The sequence below is a fragment of the Anopheles gambiae genome, chromosome 2 (genome assembly GCF_943734735.2).
Source record: "Anopheles gambiae chromosome 2, idAnoGambNW_F1_1, whole genome shotgun sequence".
In the NCBI taxonomy this organism is placed as follows: Eukaryota; Metazoa; Arthropoda; class Insecta; order Diptera; family Culicidae; genus Anopheles; species Anopheles gambiae.
In genome coordinates, this window is record NC_064601.1 from 20,916,375 (window position 1) to 20,942,110 (window position 25,736).

Genomic DNA, 25,736 nt, shown 5'->3' on the forward strand with positions numbered 1-25,736 from the left:
GTATGGCTGGTTAATCTTGCACTTGTTTTGACCCTTCCGTTGAATGCGTCCCAAAACACTGGGATGTGCATAAATGATTGCATAATTAATTTTCCTTCTTCTTTCCTAACTCACAATCTCACCAGATTGGTTTAACGGAATGGTTTGGCTTTTTCGAAATCGATCGAAAGCTTTCATTCACATCCTCGTCGCAACGCTGACGACCCTAGGTTATCCATTGTCCAGCTGGCACAGCGTATCTCCTCCGATTTGCAATTAACTCGCCTCGTGAACTCTCCTACCCTCTGTCTCTACTCTCTCTCTCTCGAGTATGCGAAATTGTTTTCCACCCGTTTATCGTGAAGTGAAAATCTTTCCCGAACCTGCCCTTAAGGCAACACGGGAAGGTCCACTCCACAGGGCCGCTGGTTAGAATTGGACATTGAAGTGTTCACCTAACCCCTAGCAGCACACCATCGGAAGCTGGCGTACGGCCGAAACACGTTAACCGTGGACGTGATTAAGAGATCTTCCTGGCAATCATTATGTGTAATCATTTTGTAACCAGCTTGAACGAATGAGCGACCGACCGACCGACCCACGGAACCGGGAAGGAAGTACTTTCGCAGAATCGGCCGACGAAGCTGGCGGTGAAGTAAGCGCACACCGACACGCTAAGGTCGCGGGAGTCGCCAGCCGTTCTGACGTTGACCTCGCAGCAATGCACAATGAACCTTCGGGACAGGAAGATCGCCACACTTACACTGTCATGTATATGTGTGTGTGTGTGTGTGTGTGTGTGTGTGTGTGTGTGTGTGTGTGTGTGTGTGTGTGTGTGTGTGCGCTTCATCCGCGATCGGTAAAGCGGACTCCACGCGATAACGAGTCCACCGAGCTCTGGGTGGATCTGGGACGTACAATGGCGCCAGCTGGGACCTCCAATACCATGCTGTCAGTGATTAATCCTTGCACCGGATCGATCGCGAAGGCTTTCGATTCGTCATTCCGCTGCTGCTGCTGCCAATAAGTTTCACCCCCGGTACGACACGCACGCGGGCACTGGGTAGAAATCGATACGAGTCGGCAAAAAGTAAACCGTGGTCAATAATCCGCACAACCACAAACAACAGCGGATGCACTTTCGCAATCAAGCCGAGGAAGAGGTAGGAGGGAGTAAGTTGTGCAACATGCAACGCCAGCTGTCAGCCGTTTGGGCAGCGGCGATATTGCAATGCGCGACCCCGTGACGCACCGAAATGGGAGATTGGGGCGTGCAGATACCCATGTCCATCCATCCATCTATCCGGTGATTAATCATCGCTCCGACACCGGGCCTGTATCGTGGTGACGCGGCCGATAAGACAAAACTGTGATATTTTCATCGTGGCTAGTGGCTTTCCATCCTGCTTTCCAAGCAAGCAAGCAAGCAAGCAAGCAAGGAGCAAGAAATGGAACAGAAATGAACTTTGCTGCGGCTAGCACGCACTGCAACCAGTTGCTGCAGTCAGCAGCGTACTATTTTTATATCGCTGACTGTCGGGCTGTGTCCCCAAGCGATATACCGTGTCTTGGTGCCGCATGTTTGGCGACGCATGTTTTGATTAAACATTTCCTCCGCAGCTCGTTCGGAACACTGATTATGGGGAGGAAATAGCAATAGTGTTGATGTAACTACTGAAGGTGAAGGTGGGGAGTACTTTAAATATGAAAGTGTCTAATTCTTGGGACGAATTATGATGTTTGCTTTAGTTTTTGGTCTAGAATACTGTTGTCTTTTAAATCGAACGGACTTTTATATGATTTTTTGGACATCTAAACAACGTGTGTACAATAAGGAACTATTAATGTCTTTGAATTAATAAAAATAGCCCATTAACATAATCAACTGTGGACAGTGAACGATCGACCTGTCGATCGTCAAGGCACCTCTTCAGACCCCTATTAAATCGGCCACCACCACTCCCCTTGAACAACAAATCATGCAGCCTGACATGCGCCTCTTAAGCACCATCTAGGGAGTTGTCCCTGTCCCCTCCACCACGTGCAGCAAGCGTGGCAAGCGAAAACTAAATTAGATTCGCGATAAATCTCTATGAAGCTCCACGCTACTTTACACTTCCAACATTTTTTTGTCTAATGCTGTTCCACACACCACACTCCCCAGGCGCTATGCTCCCATCTCCCAATGGTGATGATTGCGCTGAACAGACAAACACACAGTCCTCACAAACACTGACCCTGAATCGATGCTTTGACTACGTGCATTGCAGAAACCGTTTGGCACGGCCATTCGATTGAAGTTGTTTGTGACCGGCAGGCAAACCGATACGTGTCGGAGACCCAATTTGACCTAAGCACAATATACGGTATACGCAGCGATGAGTTCGCGCATAGGAACTACCGCGCGGGGCGTTATCAAGATTTATGTGATTGTTGCCGTTCGGAGCGGCGTGATTAATGTAATTACTGGCCGCATTGGCGCATTCCTTTCGTTGTTCCAGTGCTGTGGTGTGCATTGGAGGAAAAGATCTAAGCACACGGAGGCGCGAGTTATGGATCATTGTTGCGAGAGAAAAAAAAATCGTGGTGGCGCGATTTAGGTTCCAACACGTTGCTCTGACCCTGGCGTGATCAATGATTCGAAATAATCACGGCACTACATTTGCAGCCACTATTTGTCGGACATCCTGTGCAATGCGGGAAACAAGTTGCTTGGAGATTACAAATTGAGAAGATGTAAAGATACCTTGGTACGATGCGCGTTTGTGGTACGGCATGAAAAAAAGCTTCGACACAATGCATCCGCTCCGCGAGCTCTTCTTCTTCTCCTGCGCCCTTACGCTACGCGACCGTTTGCTTGCGTATCTCTCGTCCTGCGCGCTGATCACACGATACGCAGCGCGCTCGTCGCGTATCAGTTTCCTTTTTACTATGTGCGAAGATAATGAGGGGGATCGTTTACGCGCGGCCCCTATGGGCAACTGCGACAGCAATTTAGCATAAAGCTCCCATGGGTTTTACTTACAAAAACTTAAAAAAGACACACAAAAAGGAAGAACTCTAAACGGAACCGAAGCCCCGTGTGCAGAGCGCGCGTTCATCGGTGTCGTTAATGCTGTGATAAAATTAAATGATTTGATGACAAAGGTGGTGCGTGAGTGTGTGTGTGTGTGTGCATGGTGCTCAATGAATGTGATTTCGCTAATGATATGTCTGGCGGCGTTGATGGCCCGCGAGGGAACAGAATGGTCAATGGAGACGGGACTTGGCTTTGGGGTGAGAAATGTGTGCCCCGAAAGCGACGATGAGTGAAGATGGGTTGCTTAATTTTATGTTGCCACGAATTTATTACATATTGCTCGCTAGTTTGAGTTGTTATGATTTTTGTGTTCATTTTATATGATCAAATTATACGTGTTTTACAGGGTTTTCCAGGGGTTCTCATTGTTCTGGGACACTTCCTTGTCTTGCCAAAAATTGCCTACTTTGAAATTCCTATTGGGTTTATCCAACAAGGATGTTATAGAGTCTAATTCCCATTACATTAAGTTCATTTCAATTGAGAAAGAGTCAATGAAGCGTCCCACAGCTATGAGAACTCCTGGAAAACCCTGTATAGCATGTTTTTTTCAGTAAAATATATTTCGTCTCTTCTGATGTGAAAGGTGCAACGAACGGTCCATTCCAATGTCCGTTTCTAAATGTACAACCATACGCAAGGGATCGGTCAATTGCAGCTTTTATTCCATTTCCTTCACGGCAAGGTTTATGATCATCCGTCAGCATTATGCTCCGATCGTACCGCCGTATAAACCGTATCGGCGCGTAACTTTATAGCTTTGCGTTCACTCCCACTTTTATCCTTTTAAGTCGTTGAATAAAGGGTAAACGCTCCACTGGCACACAAAACCCGGACTGAAAGGATATTTCACGCCAAAGGACGTCCATTCCGGACTGAGCAAACCAGTCTCGAGAATCGGTTTTGTTGCTCAGCCCTGCAGCATACCAACGCCAACCACCCATAAACCATAAGCCTGCAGTGCCCCGTTTCTCGGTCCGTTTTTGGGCCGAAGCACGTAAAGTTTTACGATTCTTACCGGCACGGTGCCGGCGCTGGATAATTTGAAGGAACCGCCACAACCCACCGGGCAACCCCGGACGCCAAAATGGCGAATCTCCTTTTGTGGCGGCTCGTTTCTCTGGCGCAAATCTGGTAGCGGAACTACTTAACCTCGGTTGATTAATTGAGTAATCGATGCCCCCCAACTCCGAGTGCTTCGTCGTCTGGCCGACGTCCTACGCTTTGGAAAGCCAGGTCAGGATGCCGCTTGCCAAGGACGACAGCGTACGGCCGGGCGCCTGCTTCACCTTGTCGCCGCCTTTCAGCACGGTAATCAAACATATGCTCTCAAGAAGGAAACGGGGGGGGGGGGGGGTTTCGAAAAAACAATCGATTTTTAATCAGTGATCTGAAGGATTCGGGCGGGAAGAAACGATCATGAAAGAAAGAAGACGCTTGAGCTTCGAGGACTCTCCTTCATCGGATCCAACTTTAATTGTGGCCGTTCCTCTTTGCGTACCCCTTGCGTACTGCTGCCAAAAAAGGAAGGAAGCACGGGCAAGGAGAGTGTTTCGGGGGGAAAAGGGTTGTGAATTGACTGATGACTAAATGAAAACGCACCGTAATCGATCAATGTTCATCTCAATTGAAGTCAACCGGCGATCAATCCTCGCGACTCTCCGTTGGGCGTGAAAACAGCTTCGTTCGTGCAACCACACGGATCATAATTTGAACTCGTCCGTAGCTGTAATTGCCATGCAAAAAGCCCCTTCTTCTGGCAAAGGCTTGTAATGAGAAAGATCGAGATCGAGTATCGAGGAGAAGAAAGCGATGCGAAATGGTAGCAAGATTGCAATTAACCAACGCATCACACACACACACGCACGTTGTTGCCAGGCGAAATGGTGTGAAATTATTGCCATTTTGTCACCTGCCCACTGCCCGGCCAGCTTTAATGAGACCGTTTCGACACGGAACGTGAGAATCGTTGGGTGCCGTTTGGGGTTTTCTCGCTCTCATTGGCTACAAATTAGTTTTGTGTTGCTTTTGTTTTTGTGTAGAGCTTTCTTCTGCTACTGAAAGTGACCGAAATTGATGCCATTAATCACACCAGGATGAAAGAATTTTCAGTGCCCGATGACAAGATCCTGTGGTTCGTGTAGGTTGGAACAGAGTGGAGTGAAGTTTGGTGTAATGATTATCTACAGATGTGGCCAAAGCAAGCTGGAACTGGAAAGATGTTTAAAACCTCTTAAAAATAGCTGAAATATTCACCATCATCGCAATCCAATTTATATGCGACTCGCTGACAATGTCACCTTTAGCATGTTGCAACCATACATTCGTTTGGCTCGATCGCGTGACATCGCCGGACTTGATATTCAATCGATCGGTGTGTCACAAATCGGTGGCAAAACGAACTGTTTCCCTGCGCCACCGTTTGTGTGTGATTTTGTGCGGCGGCGAGACCCAATCGGTTTTATTAGAAACACATAAAAGTTCACTGAACATTACATTAATTGTGTTCACTGTGTGCGAACGCCATGTCTCTCGCTCTCTAACGTGACAATTCATTAAATTTCCCTTCCAGCACGGTAATGGCGGCAACGGGATCGCTGAGGAAGCATGTTTGACCGCCACTGGCGAGTACGAGTGTGCAGTTTTATGCAGTTTTATTCTTTTTTTGCTGGCGAGTGCAGTGACATGAATATTACACCACCGCCGGTGATCATGCGGCACCCGTTTTATCGTTCCACAGAAAATCAACACAGACGGCGGCGGCGGTGACGACGACGATGGCCAAAGGGTGACCCACCACTACTGTACCTCTTGGCTCTTGGTTTGGCGTGCCGGGCGAACTTTAATTTTATCTGCCACAGATTTCATCGAATTAACAAGGGAAGCGTGAGATATTTGATTCGCATTTTAAATGCACCGCACCGAGCGACGCCGAAAGTGCGCGTGAGCCTTGCACGTCACTGCATGTTTTTTTTTGTAATTTCAAATGGTCCCCAGGGGACAGTGGATTGGCGGTAGAACTACACAAATCGTTATGGAGCGGGGTGCACGCCTTGGGGGCTATTTTATAATTGAATCAAGGCACGATCCAAGCAAGGACGACCAAGTGTCAGTTGCGCCCGCGCAAAAGATTCACACTCATGCTGCTTCTACCGAACTTAGGGGTGTCTGTGTGGACGATTAAACTCATCTACACACGATATTGTTTCGCCTGCTTGTGTCAAACAGCTGAAACGCACGCTTTAATTGATTTACATTCGCGTTTGCCCCCCATCTTGACCAATTTCACGCGATCAGAACTGTAGTTAGATTTTATATGTGCAGTGTTGCTCCTGCTGCTGTGCAGCCAGTTGTGGCATGGATCGCATGCTTGGTGGAAATCAACATTCATCAATCTATTTGCCAGGCAATTGTAAACGGTCCGGGTGGTCACAGTACGAGCAGTAGCGACACGCCAGGCCACGAAACAGATGTTTTATGCTCGGCAGAAAGGAAGCGGGCTGCAAGTTGGTTGGGTTTGCAATTGGAAAGTGAGTCATTGGTTTAATAAACCAAAGGGATTTGTTTAAACTAATAGGACAAAACATTTATTAGTTCTGCAAGTACTCGATCAGCACTCGCATGCGCACAAAAGCATGCCAACAACGCAACCAACCGATCGTTAAATAACGCCGACAAACACTTCCACCGTGCGGCAATGTTGCAAATCGCGCGATGTCACAATCACACAGCATTTGCATACGAAATCAATCTCTGGCGATCCATGAAAACTTCACAAAAAAAAAAACAAATCTACACACAAAGTGGCTGAAAAATAAAGACAAACGTCACACAACATTATCCAATGGCGGCGCGTCACGAAACGACTCATCTTCGCATACGCATCCGTAGCCCGCTTTGCCGCGCGTTTGCATCATTATTTATTGTCAATTAAGCCGCCGATCGTTGGCTGCTGTTGACCATCGGGGACAACGATCGTACCGATCTGTTTGGCAAGATGCACCATTCGATGCAGGCGTCCCACTGGCTATATCCCGATGGATCGTATCTGGTTGCACCATTGCACCAGCGAACCGGGCTGCAGAATGCGTCGTCGTGATTTAATGGCAATGGTTTGCTTGCGGAATGGCGCGTGCGCATCCCATGCGGCATCCGAGTGATCATCAGTACCGGAGAGATTCCGGCGAGCATTTGTTTACCAGTGATTGAGTTCCGGCATGGGTGTAGAATGTTGTAGAATGGCTGTGTAGTAGTGACATCAATGGATGTGAGCTGTTCGTAAACGTGACTTGTTTTTTTTAAGATTCTTCTGAAGATGGAAATGAAACTTTAGGCCGATATCTTGTTCTATGAACGATTCCAAATCCGTTCTGTTTTTATCAATTTTGAAACCCTTCAACTGAGAAATTTGACACTCCACGTTAGTGGCTGTATAACACGTCTATCATCAAAATGGTACCGTTTGGTTTCGAATATCTAGTTTCACTCGCCCTTCCCGTGCGATGTAGAAACGTGTGTAAATGGTCGCCCATTTATCGCACCCACTTTAACGGTTAGCCTTTATTTATGAAGCTAATGAAAATGGCTCTCATTAAAGCATCCTCCAACGTCCTCATAACAACGCAGAACAACTTATTAATTGCTGTTTTATTTTACTGTTTCATTGCAGGTACGTTAAACGATGTCGTCGTGCTGTGCGCTACGTCCGCTAACGCGAAGGTAACGAAATGGTAATGGGGGATTTAATCGAGACTGAACGAAAAACGACGATCGTAAATGTAATCAAGCGTTTTCCTCTTGAATTCCATCGCTCTACAACCGGCAGAAGAGTTTTATTACAGGATGTATCTTTTTCTCTCTCTATGAAGAGTTAGACAACGCTTTCACACGATCTTGATGAAGCATAGGGCACATGAAGAATACATCTTATAAGGCATACAAAGCCACCGAAAGAAGTATGTAAGCTTGTGCAAAAATCTCACAGAAAATATTCGTTTACATTTACAGCCGTATCTCAAACAACCAGAAGATGAATGAAAGCTGAAAACTTTCAACCAGCGTGTTTTACACGCAACTAAACCATTTCAAGCCGTGTTCAGAAAAAAACCCGTCTCCATCTGTTCCGCTTCCGGACTATCAACACCGGTGTGAAATCAAGATCAGCCTCCCCCCCTCGGCGGGCGGTGGGAATGGAACGGTTTTTGCTCCAAAACATTAACACGCTTCATTCATACGGATTGCGTGTGCACACGCACTCGGAGTTTTTAACTCGCATCCAATAGGCCAAAGCGTTCAGGGAAAACATTTCAATTAAGTGGTAAACATTCCATAATTTATACATCTTAAAAGTGATCCCGTCTGGAGCTTGGGTAAGCTTAGTTTGCATCTCTGCCCATGGCGTTGCTGCCTAAGCATGGCCTGCTGCTACCGGTTGGCAGGCCGTAGCGCGAAAGTGATATTCAACCCACCGCACCCAGGATCATATTTATTATTGTGCGATCGTTTTGCGCATACCACAGCAGCTCCTAACACTCCAACTACTTAGTGCTTTGAAGTGCTAGTTCGCAGTGCTTTGATTGAGGACGGGAAAGTTTGCACTCTAGCACTTTGGGGGTGGGACGATCAAATAATTCTGCAACTCTAGCGGAATAGGCAATGCACGCAATCGCACAGAGGAATCCCTGGTTTGCATTGAAACGTCATGCAAGAGCTACTCGGAACCCTTTCGTGTGACCAGAGTTTTCGTGCGGCGACGTTTCGAACGACGACGAGCGACGACGTTTGCGTGCGGGAAAGAGAGGCACGGCCAGGAGCGGCTACAAATTAATCGCTAATTAGCTTGACGACAGCGGTTTGTTAGGACGCGTATCGAACTACCCATTTCCGGGGCGGCCGGAACGGGCTTTTAATGCATGGGAATGTGTGCCACACATTTGTTACTCTTCTGCTGGAGCTGGAAGATGTAGCCGCAGAATGTAAAGCCAAAAGCTACTGGCTGTTAAACAACAGCGCCGAAATGGGAACTGCTCATGGGGGTCATTAACAACGTGGCGTGTTGTTGAAGCGAGTTATCTCATGCAGTGCAGAAATTCAAATTTATTGCCTCGTTTTTTTGTACTAGAAACTAGATCTTCTCTACAAGAAGTCTAGTCTAGCATTCTGAAGACGAATTCTAGGTGAACACAGAAAGAACCAGCATGACGAAGGTTCACAGTGAGGACCAACAAGTAAACAGGCTTAAGATACTGAAGCGAACACTGCTACATCTCCTGCTGAGATACTGTATTCTAGTCCCTGGTTACTTTCCCATTCTTGACCAACCAGCAAGGTGCATCGAGTGCCACACCACAGGACCACAGGATTTACTGGGCAACCACCATCGCCCCAGTCTGTTGCATGTAATCTTTCATTTGTCACCAGCTCTTGAAACTGTTCATCGTGAAAATTAATATCATTCCACGAAGCAAGAACAGCGTGTGCGGCTGTGTGTGAGGTACTAACGGATGCAACCCGGCCGATCGACCTACCGCCGCGCTTTAATGCACTCGTTTCATTATTTTAATTGAAATTAATTTATTTCACCAACCCGATGTCACCGGGTGGTCCACCACGGGCGAAGAGAGTCCCTCTTGGGGGAAAGCTTTATCATGCTAATTTCCTTTGCTCGTTACATGATAAGATGCTGTTCGGAAGATGCGAGAAGCATACACAAAATTAAGTTTTGGTAGAAAGTTTTGCCCGATTGCGGCTTCGCTTTCTTCGAAACAGTCTTAATTATTTCCACGAGATTTTAAAATAAAAATTTGGACATTTATTCGTTTTTTTTGTTGAATGATTCATCATTCATCTCCTATTTGTCACCCAAGGAATGCTGACATTGACTCAAGAGCCAAAAATAGCGCCAGCTGCAAATCACATGTCACTAGAACGATCCCGCCCGATCACGCGTTCTAACTCACGATCATGATTCCGTTCGTTTTCGTTTATCGTTCGTCGTCTTTCTAACACCCCAACCAAACCGTATCTAAGAATGTGAGTGCGGAAAACACATTCAGCGACATTCCCGGTCAACAGCCACGATTCCGCGGAGCTAACCATATTTTATTTGCCGATAGCTTTTTTTTTGCTGGCGCGCCCAAAACACTCCATAAATTATCATCCCGCTCGAAAGAGAGGAGAACAATGTCAACCCGTTGAATCACTTCGGTGCAATGATGCTGCCGATGCTATCCTGTCCTGCGCGTGAGGGCTAGAGCAAAATAAGAGCAAAATTTATGTCGACCACCGGGCGGCGGCTTCGTTTTCGCGCGCTTCGGCGATCGGTTCGGCGATCGGGGTTAGAGTTTTGGAGGACAGCTGGGGCCCAGAGTTTCTCTACACGTATTGGCGCGGTCGCGCGGTTTTGTTTGTGCGAAGTAAGAGTGTTGAATATTCATACGCGGCCGACCTACACCGGAGTGTCACAGTGGGACTTCCGTGGTCCGGGTCTGCCCGTCCTAGTGACTCGTCGTTATGGCTTTCTGGCGTTTCTGAGAAAGAATACAACTCCATGCCGGGACTGTAGTGCCAACACTAGTCGACGGGGTTTCCGGCGAGAGATGCCATACGCTTGTGTTAACGTACAAAAAGGTATTAGTAGAATGTTTTATTTTTCCAACCGGACGACTCACCGCTCGGACGATCTTTCGACCCGCGAGAACCCGAGAAGGTGTTTGCGGGTTTATGATGGCGCTTTTATGACCATCGGCCACAGATGTGGTGTTGCACTTTTACGACCGTTCGCAATCGATTAGCGGACTTGCGGGACACAGTGTGAGTGGGGGGCTGTTTATGCACGCATGCACGTAACCGATCGACGGGTTCGTCGTTCGATGCCAGCGATCACCTTTTCCAAAACGGCTTAGGTGATCGCGTTTTTACGTTTAAATTTTAGGCCTTTGCCGCCTTAACCTTACATACATTCGTGTTGCATATACAATTCAAAAATGATTTACAACACTTGAAAATGCATTTGGGTGCTTTTTTGGGGGTGCCGATCGGTGAAAGTCACCCGCCCCTAGCAGTCCACTTCTAAATGACATGAGCAAACATCCTGTAAAAAAGCAGGTTTTGTCCGGTGCCACGAAACGTTTCGAGTACATGTTAACTTCAACGAATAATAAGGCGTTTTTTTCTACTTGCTTTCGCCATCACTCCAAACATAAAGAAGGAGAAAAAACTCCCCCAGACCGATGATAGTGTGTGTGTTTGTGCAACCATATGGCCGCCGTTTGACGAATGCAGTTTCCAGGGTCGGTCCAGGCTGGCAGCCACAAGCCTCGGAGCACACATCATAATTTATCCGCCTTAGACCCGCCGACGAGACGTGCGCGGTTGTTGACAGATTTTTGCGGCCAAACGACGAACGTAACGGGTTCCGGACGAGTATAATCCATATTTTAGGTCTTCTTTGTGCAGCCGAAGCAGTTTCGAGAGGATGCGTTCTTTCTTCCTCCATTCTACATTGTTTCATTTGTGTGGCTGTTTAACGGCTGCCCGTAATATCAGTGTTTAGTGAGCGGTAAGGAACCGCAGCCGCCGTTAGTACCGTTTCATTTGTTTGGCCGTTTCAAATCGAATTATTTCTTCCCCTTTTTGTGGCTTTTCTCGTTTTTTTGCCAATAGAAAATAAACTGCCAACAAATCGTCAAACTGTTAGCCGTCTGTTACGGTAAGACTGCGCGACAACGCAACCACTTGTTTGCTCTTGGATTAGACCGAGGTTCAAGGTTTATCGTTCATAAACAAACGAAGGCTCTCCACCTTCGAAAGTGAAATCTGTTCAGTTTTTTTCTGAGCGTCACCCTGATGCAAGGGCTCTTTAAACCCATCTCTCACACATACACACGCACGCCGGACAACGCCAACATTTTGACAGTCACGTGTGACATTTGAAGTGTCGAGGGCATGTCCCGTGCTGCTGGCCGCTTCAGACGACAGCGCATTCAAACCAGCAGCCGGCGTAATTTCCGGCGAGCTTTCGCTAGCTTTCGACAACACTCTAAAGCCGGGGTAGGGGGTAGCAATCATTCCCTTTTGTTGTTTGACTAATTTTGTGCTGCTTGCGTGAAGCGCCCGTTGGCGTCCCGGTAAGTTCCCGGAACCTTTCCCCACGGACCACGGACCGCGGCACGTGATTGACACTTTCCTTTCGATTAATTGCACAATCCTTTCGGTTGCCTGTTCTTTCACTTCTATCTTCATTTTTTTGTGGAGGGAGCTTTGCAACCGAGTAGGAAGTTGCCCTGAAGCTAGCTCATTATGGTATTGTTTATACATGCACGGGTCTAAGGCAAAACCGGGACGCCCTGCGCTGTTTTTTTGGCACTCTCTATCATAGGAAACACACGGAGTGGAGCGTAGCGAATGATAGTGTTTTGAAGATAATTATGCCTTTATGGCAGTAGATCATCTGCATCCGGTGGCCATGTAGGGTTCCCGCAAAGCGCACGGGAACCAAAGAAGGCAGGGGCGCGCTCAGAAATTACGCTAATTTGCGATCGAATGCCAATGTGCCAAACCGTTCGGGTTTGGATTCCCACTTTATTAGGGGTGTCCCTCGGTAGCAAGCTAATAAAGACATTTTGCTACGGCACGACACGATCCCGCTCAACGATCGGACGTCCAACTCTCTTCTATTCCGATGCGCCGATGCGCCGATCACTAATGAAGTCCCGGGATACCCGGGATGCCCGCATGCCCGTGATGTTTGCCTGCCGTTTGCGGGTTTGATGGCTTGGTGAATGGAGCGGTTTTTGTGCAAACTCAACACGAGCGAGGGACAAAGTGAACCCAAACGGACGAGCAGCAAGCGGTCGTTCCGGTCGTTATCAATTAATGCGAGGAGTTTGTATTGTCGTTTTTTTCTGTTTTAGGGAAGATTTGTTTAGATTTGGTTGATTTTCTTTGTTGATTGGTGCACTGGGTTTGCCTCCGGCGCTGGTAAAAGTGAGAGAAAAGGCCGCAAGGCTTTACCCTTTATCGATTTGCCATTTCCGGCTGGGTAGACAGCAGTGTCAGCAGTTCGACCGAAACGTTTGCATATTTTGGTAATTATTTTGATATTTTGTTTTGCTCTTCACCGTTCTTTCTTGTGATGTACAGTGTGCGTTCTTTCCCGGGACATGAAATAAACAACATCAGTTTGACGGAAAGAAATAAACATTGTAAAATAATGTGCACACTTTACATAAAAATGCAAGTACCCGGGCGCCGACTACCATTATCATCATCATCATCGCCATGGTTTAATTGTCATTGAGCTTATGATTGCGCCATCGGAATCAGTTTTTTTTTATTACAACAACCCATTCGCTATGCGCTTGCAACGTGCACCGTACGGCGATGCAATGGGCAAAAGGAGACAAGACACGAACCAGCTTCTGGCGTGTATTTTTTCTTTCTCCTATATCACCAACCAATATTACTGCCTTCCGGATCCGTTCGAGTTCGTGTTGAAGCATCATCATCATCGAAGAAGCACTTGAAGAAGCAGAAAGACACATCGGAACATTGGCGCGGGACCGAGAAGCGACACAAACCGGCACGGCCGACCGGCAAGATGCACACCGCACGATATTGCACCCGCGGTGAGGTCCGTTGCAGCAACCTGCATCGAGACGCTGTGCAATCGCCGTTGGTCGGTTCGTTTTCACCGCAAGCAGCTTTGATGGGTGCATCGCGCTGCAATCGATCGTGTGCGAATATCGATCTGTCTTTCTCGTTCTTCTTGTTGCCTGTTTTTTTTTTTCACTCCACGTCTCGGAATAGAGCTCCATCAGTATGTCTGTTTAGTTTCAAATTTCGGACAGGTTTTTTTTTGTCGCTGGCAGTCATTGCTGGTTAGCCGCTTGATGCTTGTTGTCGTGTGAAATATTGATAAAGCCTTGCTCTTTTACGAGAACATGAGATCATGTGAGCCCTTTTCCCCCGCTTTTCCCTTCGCCGTAGACCGCGAATCCCGTTTTCATTTGCGCGACGAGCCCAGGACGTGACTTGCATCGGTGCAGGCAGCAAAGCAGAGAGGGCGCAGTAGGCCGCAACTGCACTTTTGTTGCTGCACACCAAAACACACACACACACACTCGCGTTAGCGCACGTAGCTCTCGTCCATCGGTTTCCCAGCAGCGGACACGGCCCAGCTGCGAGACGATGGTGCGGAGGGTTGGTAAAATCATGTTCAAGTTGCAGTTGCATATTTACATCATTTTAATGCTAACGGCTTCATCGGCAGTCGCTCGGGCGCAACTGTCACCACACCGAGCAAGTGCACTCATCTCCCTCGCTGCACGGTGGTCATTTGCATCGGTTGCACTTTAACATTGGTCTGTTCGGAAGAGATGGGGAGCCCCCCGTGTGTTCGAAGAATGGCTGCACAGCCAGACACTTTAAACCCCGGGACTGGTATGCTAATGATACGTGTTCCTACATTGCACCTTTTTGACCTTCGCGGGGAGGGTTACTCTACCTCTCATCCATCCGTGTTCGGCTCGATGTTTGAACCGTATCCTGCATCGATAGCACACGGTTGACGTGAGGATCGTGTTCAAACGATCACCGCTCAGTGGCGGACGCGGGGGCGATAATGGGAGTTTCAATCGTCATCATCGCATTACGGCGCCGGAAATCGATGAATGAACTACTATAGAACCTGACTGACGCGTGGCATTAGTTGTGAACCACTCGCGCAATATAAACTCGATCTCAACTCGGCACCAATTAATAATCATTCTACCCGTGATCGTAGGCCTTCGATTGCGATCGTATCTAAGTTGCATTGCGTGTGGATCATTGCGCTTGTTACCGGCGACATGTTAAGAGGTGGACCTATTTAGAACTAATTGCGGTAGCCTGTGCGGGGAGAGGGGGAGGAGAACCCTTAATTGGAAAATTAAACACCCACTCGCCGACTAATGATCGACGTTCGTTCGGTTTGAATTATTTGCACACTGTACAATATACCTTGACAAATTGTTGTTTGATTTTCACGCAGTTGTGTGCGGTGGAGGCGCCATATGTGTGTCGCGTGCGTGCATATGGTGGAATTTTTGCGTTAATTGATTTTCTTGATATCATTAGAATGCAGAAAGAATGAGATTTGCAATTTTAATATGCAAAAGAGATGAAATGTATACGACAATGAACGCGTTTCTTGAGATAGGACGCCGTACGGCAGTTGGTAGGTGCGAGTGAGCCTTTGCCTCGATCAACCGTCACAGGTGGTTCGAATCTGGATTCTACTGGCATATCTCTGACACATATTGGACTTGGAAAACAGCCCATTAGACAGTCAAAACTGTTGCACGCAAAATGACGACGTAAAAAAGGACCTACTGGATTTCATTTCGTTGGCAGATTTTTGATACCTGCACGCTTATTTGAACTACAGAAACACACTTCTGTCAAACAGCTAACCTTCTACCATCTCGATTACCTCGATCTAGCCTTCAACTAACGATTAATCTGAAAAAGCTATCATCACCAGGCCAAATAGAGCTAATAGCCGCTCTATCCGATCCGCCGAACACCATCTCACCCATGCGGTCTGTCACACGATGACAATGTTTGGATAGATTGAGCCATGATAAGACGCGGAGCCCACTAAAAACCCTGCTGAACTTGAACCGCAATCGGTCGTCTCCGATTTCAAAGCCACGTTTGGCAAAACGTTTCGCAGTTGGCTCAAGCAAAAGGATCACGCAAGCCCATAAAACGCCTCCGTGCCGTTTACGCAACCGTTTTCCAATGTCCACTCCTTGCATGATTGATGTTTCGGGAATTTGCCTCGTTTTCTATTTGTGATTAAGTTTTGTCGAGATACTACTAGGCCTGCCTTCATTTGTCGTTGTGTTCATTTTTCAATCCACGCGTTGCTGGACAATGGCATGTGTTCAATAGGTGGCGATACTTCCAAAGAGCCAAACAAGAAAGTGAATGAATGAACCGAACTGAATCATGGTCCACCATTTCCCACATTTTCATACGCGGGTTTGCATCGAACCCGTTGTTAAAAAAGGGCGATTGTTTCTACCGCACTACCCCGGTGACCTACTGTCGGTTGGTTCGGTTTGCGTTGCGTTGTGTTTGAAAGTGTTTTGCCAAACACAACGGTCCGTGGTGTCGTTTTGCATACCGGGTGTGTAAATCCAAAAACGGAAAGGTTAGTGTATTGCTTTAGTGATTTGATAAACTGAACTCGCCAGCATTCTTGTTGGAGAGTGGCCTCGTTCTATTAATGTAGGTGATCGCCCGAAAGGTCTTTTCCAATGCGAAAACAAGTAATAGAACATGAATGAGGTCTTGATCGATTCGATTCAAAGGGTTATCTGAATGTTGTTGTACAAATTTGTACAAGTTTGCATTTAATCAATTTGTACAATTTACAAGTTCCTTTGCATTCTTCTCTGCTACTTCCTTCTATTTCTGCCTCACGTAAGCCGTAAGAAATTATGGAAATGTATGTCTGTGCAATTCTTCATCATTAACTCGATGGCAAATCATCTTGAACCACTTCTTTTTGTCCCGCTCAGCACACACACACACACACAGAGTCATATGCCAATTAGAACTCCTGCCAGCGCACTGGGGGAAAGGGGAAACTCAATATGTCTTGTCGATTTTTCAATTAGCTCCCACATGGTGGGCCGATCCTTAAGCATAATCAGTCCGTCTGTCTCCCGCGTACGCGCGCGGCAGGGTACCAATACCCGATTGTTCGAACCCATGTCGCCCCGGTGCTCGGGTTTGAAGTGCTTTTTCGTTCGTGATTGATATCACCACTTCAATACTTAACCATCTGTGTGTGTATGCGAGCTCCTCGAAGGTATTATAAATGCGTTTCTGACGTTTCCGAGCTTGAAAAAGTGTACTTTTGCAAAGGCAATACGCACGCCCCGACATCTCGGAGCTGGAAATAAGGGGCGGGGTTCCATCTCCTTCCTGCCGGAGAGTGTGATTTGATGTGCGTGCCTTCACCCCTTCACGTGCCTGTGTGTGTGTGATGCATATTTATCGATCGCACCGTCATCTGCCGCACTTTGACTTTGAAAGATGCATCCCGGGTGAAGGACGGCCACGACTGCACAAATATTGCGCATCGTCGCTGTCGTCTCCGTGGCGGTCGGCATTATATCGCTCTTCAGCACGAGATAACCCTCGGTAAAGGGTCGGCAGCAAAATGTGGCTGACTGTGCACAATGGCACACGATTCGCTTTAAGCCAGTATGCTGCTTGTATGCATGTACCCGTCATTGTGAAGTTCGATTTTTGAGGGAAAAATTAAGTGGATGGCTAAGTTTGAAGTGCGCATTATGCAGATGGAAGCACGAAGCCGCTGATGATGGTGCATTATTACGAGGATATTGCAGCAGCAACAATACAAAAACAATCATTTTATTTTTGTTTTATTATCGATGAATGCAGCAGTTTAATCCTGGAGGAGGCCCACCTACACCATGCACATCAGAATCGTCTCATCAGTGGGCATTTCATGTGGACTTTAACTTTACATTTATGACCGTCACATCTCATGCTTGTTAAAACTAAACCCAGGCAACAGAGCAAACAATCGCGCCGTGTGGCAGAAACAACACGTCTATTGAACTCATATAAACGTAAATTCCTCGTTTTAGCGAGTCAAACTCACCGTTGCTGATTTGATGTAATTATTGGCGACGTGCGGACCATTGTGGACACCCACACACGTACACCCGAGTACCCGAGACAACTACCGGGTGGGATGATTTGCTTCACTCCGTTTTTTTATTGGCCGCAACGAGCGGCAGAGCCCCGTTTGCCAGCGATTTCAGGAAAGTCTACCGTAGCGCTAATAATCACCTTTTACTCCCCTAATCACTGCAAAAAACAGTGAACCGCTGAAGCCTTAACGATATCCTCCGAAACGGCCCGGACGGAGTACGTCAGTGCAGCGACCGCAAGCACACGGTCCGACGGCTAGCACGCTTAATTGCTTCAAGCAAGCAAGCAATTACCAATTAAATCCAACCCGACACGGTTTGTACACCGCGTGAGCTGGGGACCCGTGCACAGGTGGCGCTCGGGTTGTGCTATTTGTGTTTCCCCGTGGGTCGGTGAAGATGGTCGTCGCAGCGGAATGGGAAGAATTCGGTACTTTAGCTCGGCGGCCCAGAATGTCCGTTACCGATACAAATGGGACGTGCGGCGGAGGGACCCATTTAACCAGGGTATCTCAATTTAACTTCAGCTCCAATTACAACTCCACAAGTAGACAAGGCCGAATCGGGAGGAAGATTCGGGAAAGGACCGGGATGCTATCATGCATCTTCCGCATGACACACACTGCAATCAGAATGTGTTATTCCTTCCGTTTTTGCTGGAATCTCCTTGCAAAACGGTGATAATTAAAATCTCTCCTAGACTTTTCGCTAGCTAACCGATGTCGTGGAAATGCAGTACGATCAGGTTTGTACGAGATGCAAACCCCCTATCCACACAGGTGCTATTATCTTAATTTAATTCCAACCACTTCCTTCACTGATTGCCGGGTGATGGCAAATGATTCTGCCGTTTTTCTTCATCTTCAGCTTATTTATACATCCTCCTCTACATTTACTGTGTCACCTTTGACACCCGGACTTTGGATCACGCGAAACGGTGCTATTATGGGGACGGAATGATACTAAGCTCGAGTGTAAATCGTGGCTTAACAGCAATAGCTTTAAGCTGGCTGATACTTCAGTGTAATTAAAGCGAAGTAATCAACAAAACGGCCACTATCATCATGAGATGTGCAAATACAGACAGCGCGGCGGAATCGGGGATGATCGACCTGTTGTTTTTATAGTTATTTGATTATTTTTTTACACAGAATATTCTCTATTTTTAAAGAGCAGGAATTTAATAGTGAACATCAAAATACACGCTGATGGCAGCCTTTCCATAAAAAAAACAGTTGCTCATCCCTGATCATGATGTTATCTTTTGCACAGTGGCTTCCTGAGTTTTGTTTTCCTCCCTCTCCAAACCTGCCATAAAGTGAGGTGAATTATGATTTGATAGGTTTCTAATGATGTTGTCGTACCGATATTGTAATACATTAAGATGCAAATTTTATTATCCTCCCTCTCTGCTTCTCTCACTCACCCTTCCTGCTTCAAGCTACAACACCCAACAAATGACCGTGTACCGACAGTTGCTCTCGACTCTTGCGTGCATTGAAAACAACAACAAACCGAGACGAATCCGATGATGCACGCATGTTAAGCGCGTACGATTCTCTACACCTTAAGTGAAGTGTTTTACGTTTTTATCTGGCGTAAAAACACAAACCCCACGTCATGATTACCACAAAGCCGCCTATCGTGAAGGCCATCTTGGTCGTTTGGTGCGTTGCGTTTTATCAACCGAACTCAACAGGGCGTGAATATGTCATCCTCGTAATGCGCAACGCCATCCGTGTTAGTGCTTTGATTGGTGATGAGAATTAGAGGAAGGCTGTCTCTAACACCTGTTGGACGGTACAAGTCTGTCAACCGACCACGACCACGACCACTCGTAAACGCTTGTCAACAGCGGTACAGTGACGATCTGATCGGACCGGATCGGGTACGATCGTGTGTTGTGCTGTTCGTGCCCTCTTCTTCTCTAATACCTGCTCACCTTCACATAGTTTATTATCAGCGTGCACTGCACAGGCGATAGAGAGCCGGGACGGGTGGCTGCAAAAGGGGTGCCTTCCCCAAAGGGTTCTCCCACTCCCACCACGACCGTCTGCGCAAATAATTTGCCCCTCCGAGGCTCATAATCGGGCACTCCCCATATCACCCGGTTTGACGCGTTGGAACTAATTTGTTTGATTAATGGTGTTATTTGATGGAAGGTCCGAATGCAAACGAATGGATTTATGAGTCAAACTGACCATACGTGTGTGTGTCACTGGTTAATCCTTGCTTTCACACTGTCGTCAGCTCACAGAATCTTGCCCGGCGACCTCTAGCCAGGTGTGGTGTGATCCAACGAGCAGAAGAAAACAATACATTCGCTGTATCATGATGCCTGATGAGGCGATGGTTTCGTTTGCATAAGGACGGTGCCGAACGATGTTTGGAATTAGCAATTTCAAGTTAGCTTCAGCTCAGACTGTTTGAACGGCAAATTCCTTCCCCTGAATTCACTCGTCCGTCCTAAATGGAGAGAGAGAGAGCAAAACTGCTTGTATGTCGGAGTGTGTTAACATCCTTGAATGCATAATAAATCCACTCGATAGTTGTTTAGAGCACCGGCTGTTACCACCCAGGCCGAGGTCCGTAAAAACCTGCCTGCGCCCATAAACTGCTGCGTAACGATAAGTATTACATTGCAGTGCGAGCGTGTGAGACGTCCAAACAAATGTAACTGCTGGTACGGTTCAGCCATTTAGAATCAGTGACACTGACTTGTAATGCATTGTCCCACTCTCCGAGAGTGGATGTGAACTCCGGGGGCGACAGCATCAGCATGGTCGTGTGACTCCTCCGCAAAGCTACACACCTGAGGTTCGTTTGCACTACCTCTAATGCACTACCGGTCCCTAACTTCCTCTTCGCCACTGGACAGGACCAAATAAATATGGCTTCTTTATGGTGACCAATTAATAAAACTGTCATCTGATTGATTCCATCCCCCTGTCTCTCCATCTCCTCATCCATGCTCCAGCTCACTGTCGGTTGTATATCGCCTTGAGCTATCTTAGCGTCGATGGTGAGATGGTCTGTATGGCACTTCGCTTATCTGTTCGCCCTAATCGGTTCTGTGTGTGCGATTCGGTGGTGTAAATTCAAAAGTTGTTTGGCTGCGTGTGTGCGCGCACAGGCCAACCCGGTCCCAAACGCCCCATTGTGTGATTGCGGTGGTGGTGTGGTGATTTTACCAACGGAATCCGGAGGCGATAAACGATCGCCGTACGGACGCCATCCGATCGCGATCGCCTCAAGTGTCCGGTCAAACTGGATCTGGTTGCCTTCGTACGAGCCCTGGCACAAAGTGCAAACTCTCGTACATTCGCTCTCGGGGCACGGGACGGGCGAGCAGAGCAGAGGGTGAGTGGGGCCACGTTTACACCTAATCCGATCGAAGAGTAATTTAAACCATTACGCTGTCGGATCGATCGCAAGTGCGCAACTTAGTACGCAAATGATGGTTGGTGTGGTTGTCTCCATTAGGAGGCCGCCGGGCCGCTGGGTGCGGTTGTCAAGCGCGGCTGGAGTGTCATTGCCATTTTTCTATACTGCCTGTGTGTTTAGCAATACCAATTTGGCACACTTTGTGATGTACGTGTGTGGGTCTCTTGACCGACAGTTTGTAGGTCCTACTTAATGCCGCGGAGGTCCACATTGAATGAATGTGTCTCATTAACCTGTAGGACGAAATGGGGCTAAAGCTTGACATGTGTGTCTGGGTGTACGTGTGTGTGTGTGTGCGAAAGTTGATTGTGTTGGATTTGGAGTTAACAAGACCCACTAAGGTCAACTGGGCAACGAAACGGCTGGACAATGGATGTACAATTATAGTAGAGGCGAGGTACGGATTTAGCACCACAGAATCACCGATGATGACACTCTGCGCATGACTTCATCCACGAAGGAGGGTGCCTTTAAGGTGCCTTACTTCGCAATTGACACCAAACTTTCGACCTGAAGAACACGCCGGATCATACTGTACTCCGCGGGTGTGAACGTAATGCAACTGCCCAGACGCAGATGTTGTTTATGGTAATCTTAATGCCTCACAGCGACCGCGAATGGGAATGGGTGATCTGGAATTAACGGACACTGTATCCTTGTCCCGTTGTCCAGGGAGCGTCCGTTCCGTTTGTCTGTGTTGTTGTGGTGCGGATGTCTTCCCTTAATTAAGCTTCCGCGTAGGATGGACTGCAGCTTGGAGCGAGCTTAACGAACGACTCCAGAAGATGTTTAACGGTCAGACGGTGGATTAAGTATTTTGTGTGTGTTTGTGTGTCTGTATTACCATTCCGTTCCCTGAAAAACATGTTGAATGTGATGTACCAAATTCATATATATAAAACCTCGAAGCAAAATGATCATCAAACTCCAAATAAACACTTCGATAAGAGCTAATCAGAAAGTAGTTCATTCCTTTTTAAGAACCTCCTCCCCCCCAACCATCGACGTGTACACCTGTCCGTCCAACGGATTAGCGCGTTAGATTTGCATTTTAACAGACCAGCGCAACGAACGGTGGCAAAATAGACTCGCCCGGTCACAACCACACGCCACGGCGTCATAAATTGTGATCATCAAATCGTTCCGATTACTTACGGAATTTGGTCTAAATGGAAGTGCTTCCAATTTGCATAAAATATATCGCACCCACCCAATCCCAGGGCAAGATTATTGTTACCATTTTGAGTGGCGCATTGCGCACCGAATAGGTTTCACAGGTAGCGATAGCCCACTAATAAACGTTTGGAATTCATTATCTCTATTTTTTCCTTATTTAAGGATAATGTGTATAATGAATATTTTGTGCAAGATTGAGCAAATGCGCACGTTTTCCTATCAATTTTGTTGCCGAACCGGGAAAGTCATTAGTGACGCAGGTGCTCCATCTCGGTGAAGTCGCTATTTTTCACCCCCAAAAATCAGAGAAGAAAGCTTGAACGCGATAATCGTTCACTTGGGCCCTCGTTTGCTGTCATTAAGATCGTTTATCGGTAATCTTAATCTATTTTCGTGCTCTGACACAGACCGTGTGGAAATAGGACAGTAGAAAGAGGAAACATTGATGGGATAAATCACCGAATCATTTCTCTGCTGTTGGTGATCACCCCCCATCATCAAGCGCACGATAACCAATTTAATGACTAATAATCGAACCAATCATCTTAATTAAAATGAAGATAATGAATGCACAATGTTGTGCGCTGATTTATGGTACCTTTATGTATTTTCGACTATGATTTGATGACACCCTTTCCGATCATTGCAGTGTTTGTTACATTCAAAATTGGATCATCAATATTGTCTAGATAAACTTCTGATCGTATGTGATGTTCGGAAGTCACTCACAGTATGAGGCAAGTCCTGCTTGTTACCTCACAGTAACTCTTTTATTCCGGACTAACTAATTCCAATATCTCTGCCCGAAAGTATCATAAAACTGTTACTCCCAAAATGCACACTCTCAGTATGTATGCAAATGAGTAATAGCTTCCATAAATTTTCGGTTCCAAATCCAATCCTTGGTCGCGTGCTCCCCATTTTGGCGTTTGGCAGAAAGGAGCATGCTATCAAGTTATACGCCCTAGCCTCGTATCGTATCGCGTAACCCTCACTTTGACCTTCTCCATATAGACATATTCACAAAACATGGAAACTCATTAATGTTTGGCGCCTCCAAAACTCACACCACATATGCAAGGGGAAGGACAGGGAGGGACGGGGAAGCTGATCCCACACCCAGCCAGCATACATAAAGCCATCCTGTGGCCCGCCGGCGTTTTGGAATCGAAACCATATTTCTGAGAGGTGTTGTGATCGCTTTGTCCACAGACACACACACACACACACTCACTTCACCGCGACTGCAGTCCCGTGGCTTGATTTCCGTTTTTGGAGGTGACACCCCGGCCAAGACCCCGAGGGTGTGTAGGATTCGCCAAACAGTCCGTGCGTGGGCGACTTGATTCGGTTCGCAAATTTCGCGTTTCGTCGTCGTGCTTTTATTTTGTTCCTTTTATGTTTAAATCATTTCCATTTCTACCCTCCCTTTGGATTCGCTTTCAAGTGCGCACGATCGTGCTGCTCGCCTGCCTGGTGTGTGGTGCGCTTTTGTAGACTTTTATAAACTTAAACCGCGCCGGTTTTATTTGCACACTTTATGGTGGCAATTTATGGCGGTGGTCAAACGGTGCGGCATCGGCACCGGCGGTCAGCTTCAATGATGGATCGTTAAGGAAGCTGCTAAAATGCGCCACCTTTAGGGAAGCGTGTTAGAGGTGGGCGCAACACAACAAAAAAACCCCAGACAGACTGGAGAAGAAATAACATTTTAATTGACTGTGGCTGTGTGGCAGTTTTTGGAAGGTGGCGGTCGGATTTTGCGAAACGAACTGAAATGACACTGAGTGTGCATTAGAAGGAAGCTAAACAGCGTTAGTTTTAGGCTAAAGTTCAATGCTCCTGTTGGTCAACATTCATTTTCAGTCGCATTTTAAACTGTTTCGTTTGGCAAATTAACACAATCATCTCATCACGATCATCAATTTGATATAATAAGTGTATCAACTCAAGCAGAACAGTACTTATTACTTTGGAAATGTAGGAATCAATACTAGATCTGAGGCCAGAATTGAAGTATGAAGATCATCATCAGGGACTAAGCGTGAATTAAAGTAGCCCTTTTCGTAGAAACAGGGATGGCTAGTTCTTTCCAGATGAGAAATGAAATCCCCATGTAACTCTGCACACTCAATGGAACTCCACACACTCATTGTAGATCGGTGCACTCTCCATTAAGCTCTTCGCGATCATTGTAGCTCCCTACGTTCAATGTAACTCCGTTCAATCGATTATCCTATTGCACTCATTGTAACTCCGCACGCGCTCAGTACAATTACGGGTACTCAATTTCTTCAATTAAATCGATTGAAGCTACAGAACAATGATAAAACAATTTAGAGATGAGCTCAGAGTTTTCATTTTCAAGAGTAAAAGTGACCGTCTTGCAGTCTCTTGTAGAACTATTCTTGCAGTAACGATCTCCAAAATCATGCCGACCTTATACGTGCCGACTAGAATTGATTGTGACACGTAAAGCCGTAGAATCTAAGGCTTATTTAAACCCATATTCATTTATATTTTCCAAATTTTCTAATTTTCTAACATTTCCTTCCTTTTCCCTTTCTTTCCCCATCAAATAGAGACAACCTGTTCCGGTTTTCGCTCCGGCTAGAGGAGATCGAGCGAGCGCCATGGGAGGTGCCGGTCAGCATGCGCGCCCTCTGCCTGCAGAAGGGCCAATCGGACGAAGCGTGCCACAACTACGTGATGGTGCTGCAGAGCTACGGCAGCCAGGTGTACGCGTGCGGCACGCACGCCTTCAATCCGCGCTGCACCGTGCGCCACATGGAGGATCTTTCCGTCACGCGCAACGACGACGGTGTGGCCAAGTGTCCGTTCAATCCGAACGCCAACATGACGGCGCTAATGTCCGAGTCGGGCCAACTGTTTGTCGGTTCGGCGACCGACTTTTCCGGGCTCGATTCCGCTATCATGCGGTCGGACATTACGGAGAACAATTCGCGCATCCTGCGCACGGTACAGTACAACTCGCTCTGGCTGAACGAGCCACAGTTTGCGGGCAGTTTTGAGCACGGTGGTTTCATCTACTTTGTGTTGCGCGAGGCAGCGGTGGAGTACATGAACTGTGGCAAGATTATTTACTCGCGGATCGCGCGTGTCTGCAAGAACGATGCTGGCGGTACGCCTGGCATACTGAAGGACAACTGGACGTCGTTTGTGAAGGCGCGGCTGAACTGCTCGCTGCCCGGCGATTATCCGTTCTACTACAACGAGGTGCAGGGCATGGTGTACTCGCAGGACGAAGGGGTTCTCTACGCGACCTTCACCACACCGGAGTAAGTATGAAGCAGTCCTTTTTG

At 47.2% G+C, this 25,736-nt stretch overlaps 1 protein-coding gene across 2 annotated transcripts in view; it reads left to right on the top strand.

Annotated features, from left to right (window-relative positions):
- LOC1273536 (semaphorin-5A) overlaps positions 1-25,736 on the top strand; it is a 112,796-nt gene that overhangs the window by 82,530 nt on the left and 4,530 nt on the right. For both annotated transcript variants that reach the window (XM_061652332.1, XM_061652333.1), the window contains exon 5: positions 24,996-25,712. In XM_061652332.1, the coding sequence (XP_061508316.1) occupies positions 24,996-25,712 (717 nt within the window). The remainder of the gene's footprint in view (positions 1-24,995; positions 25,713-25,736) is intronic.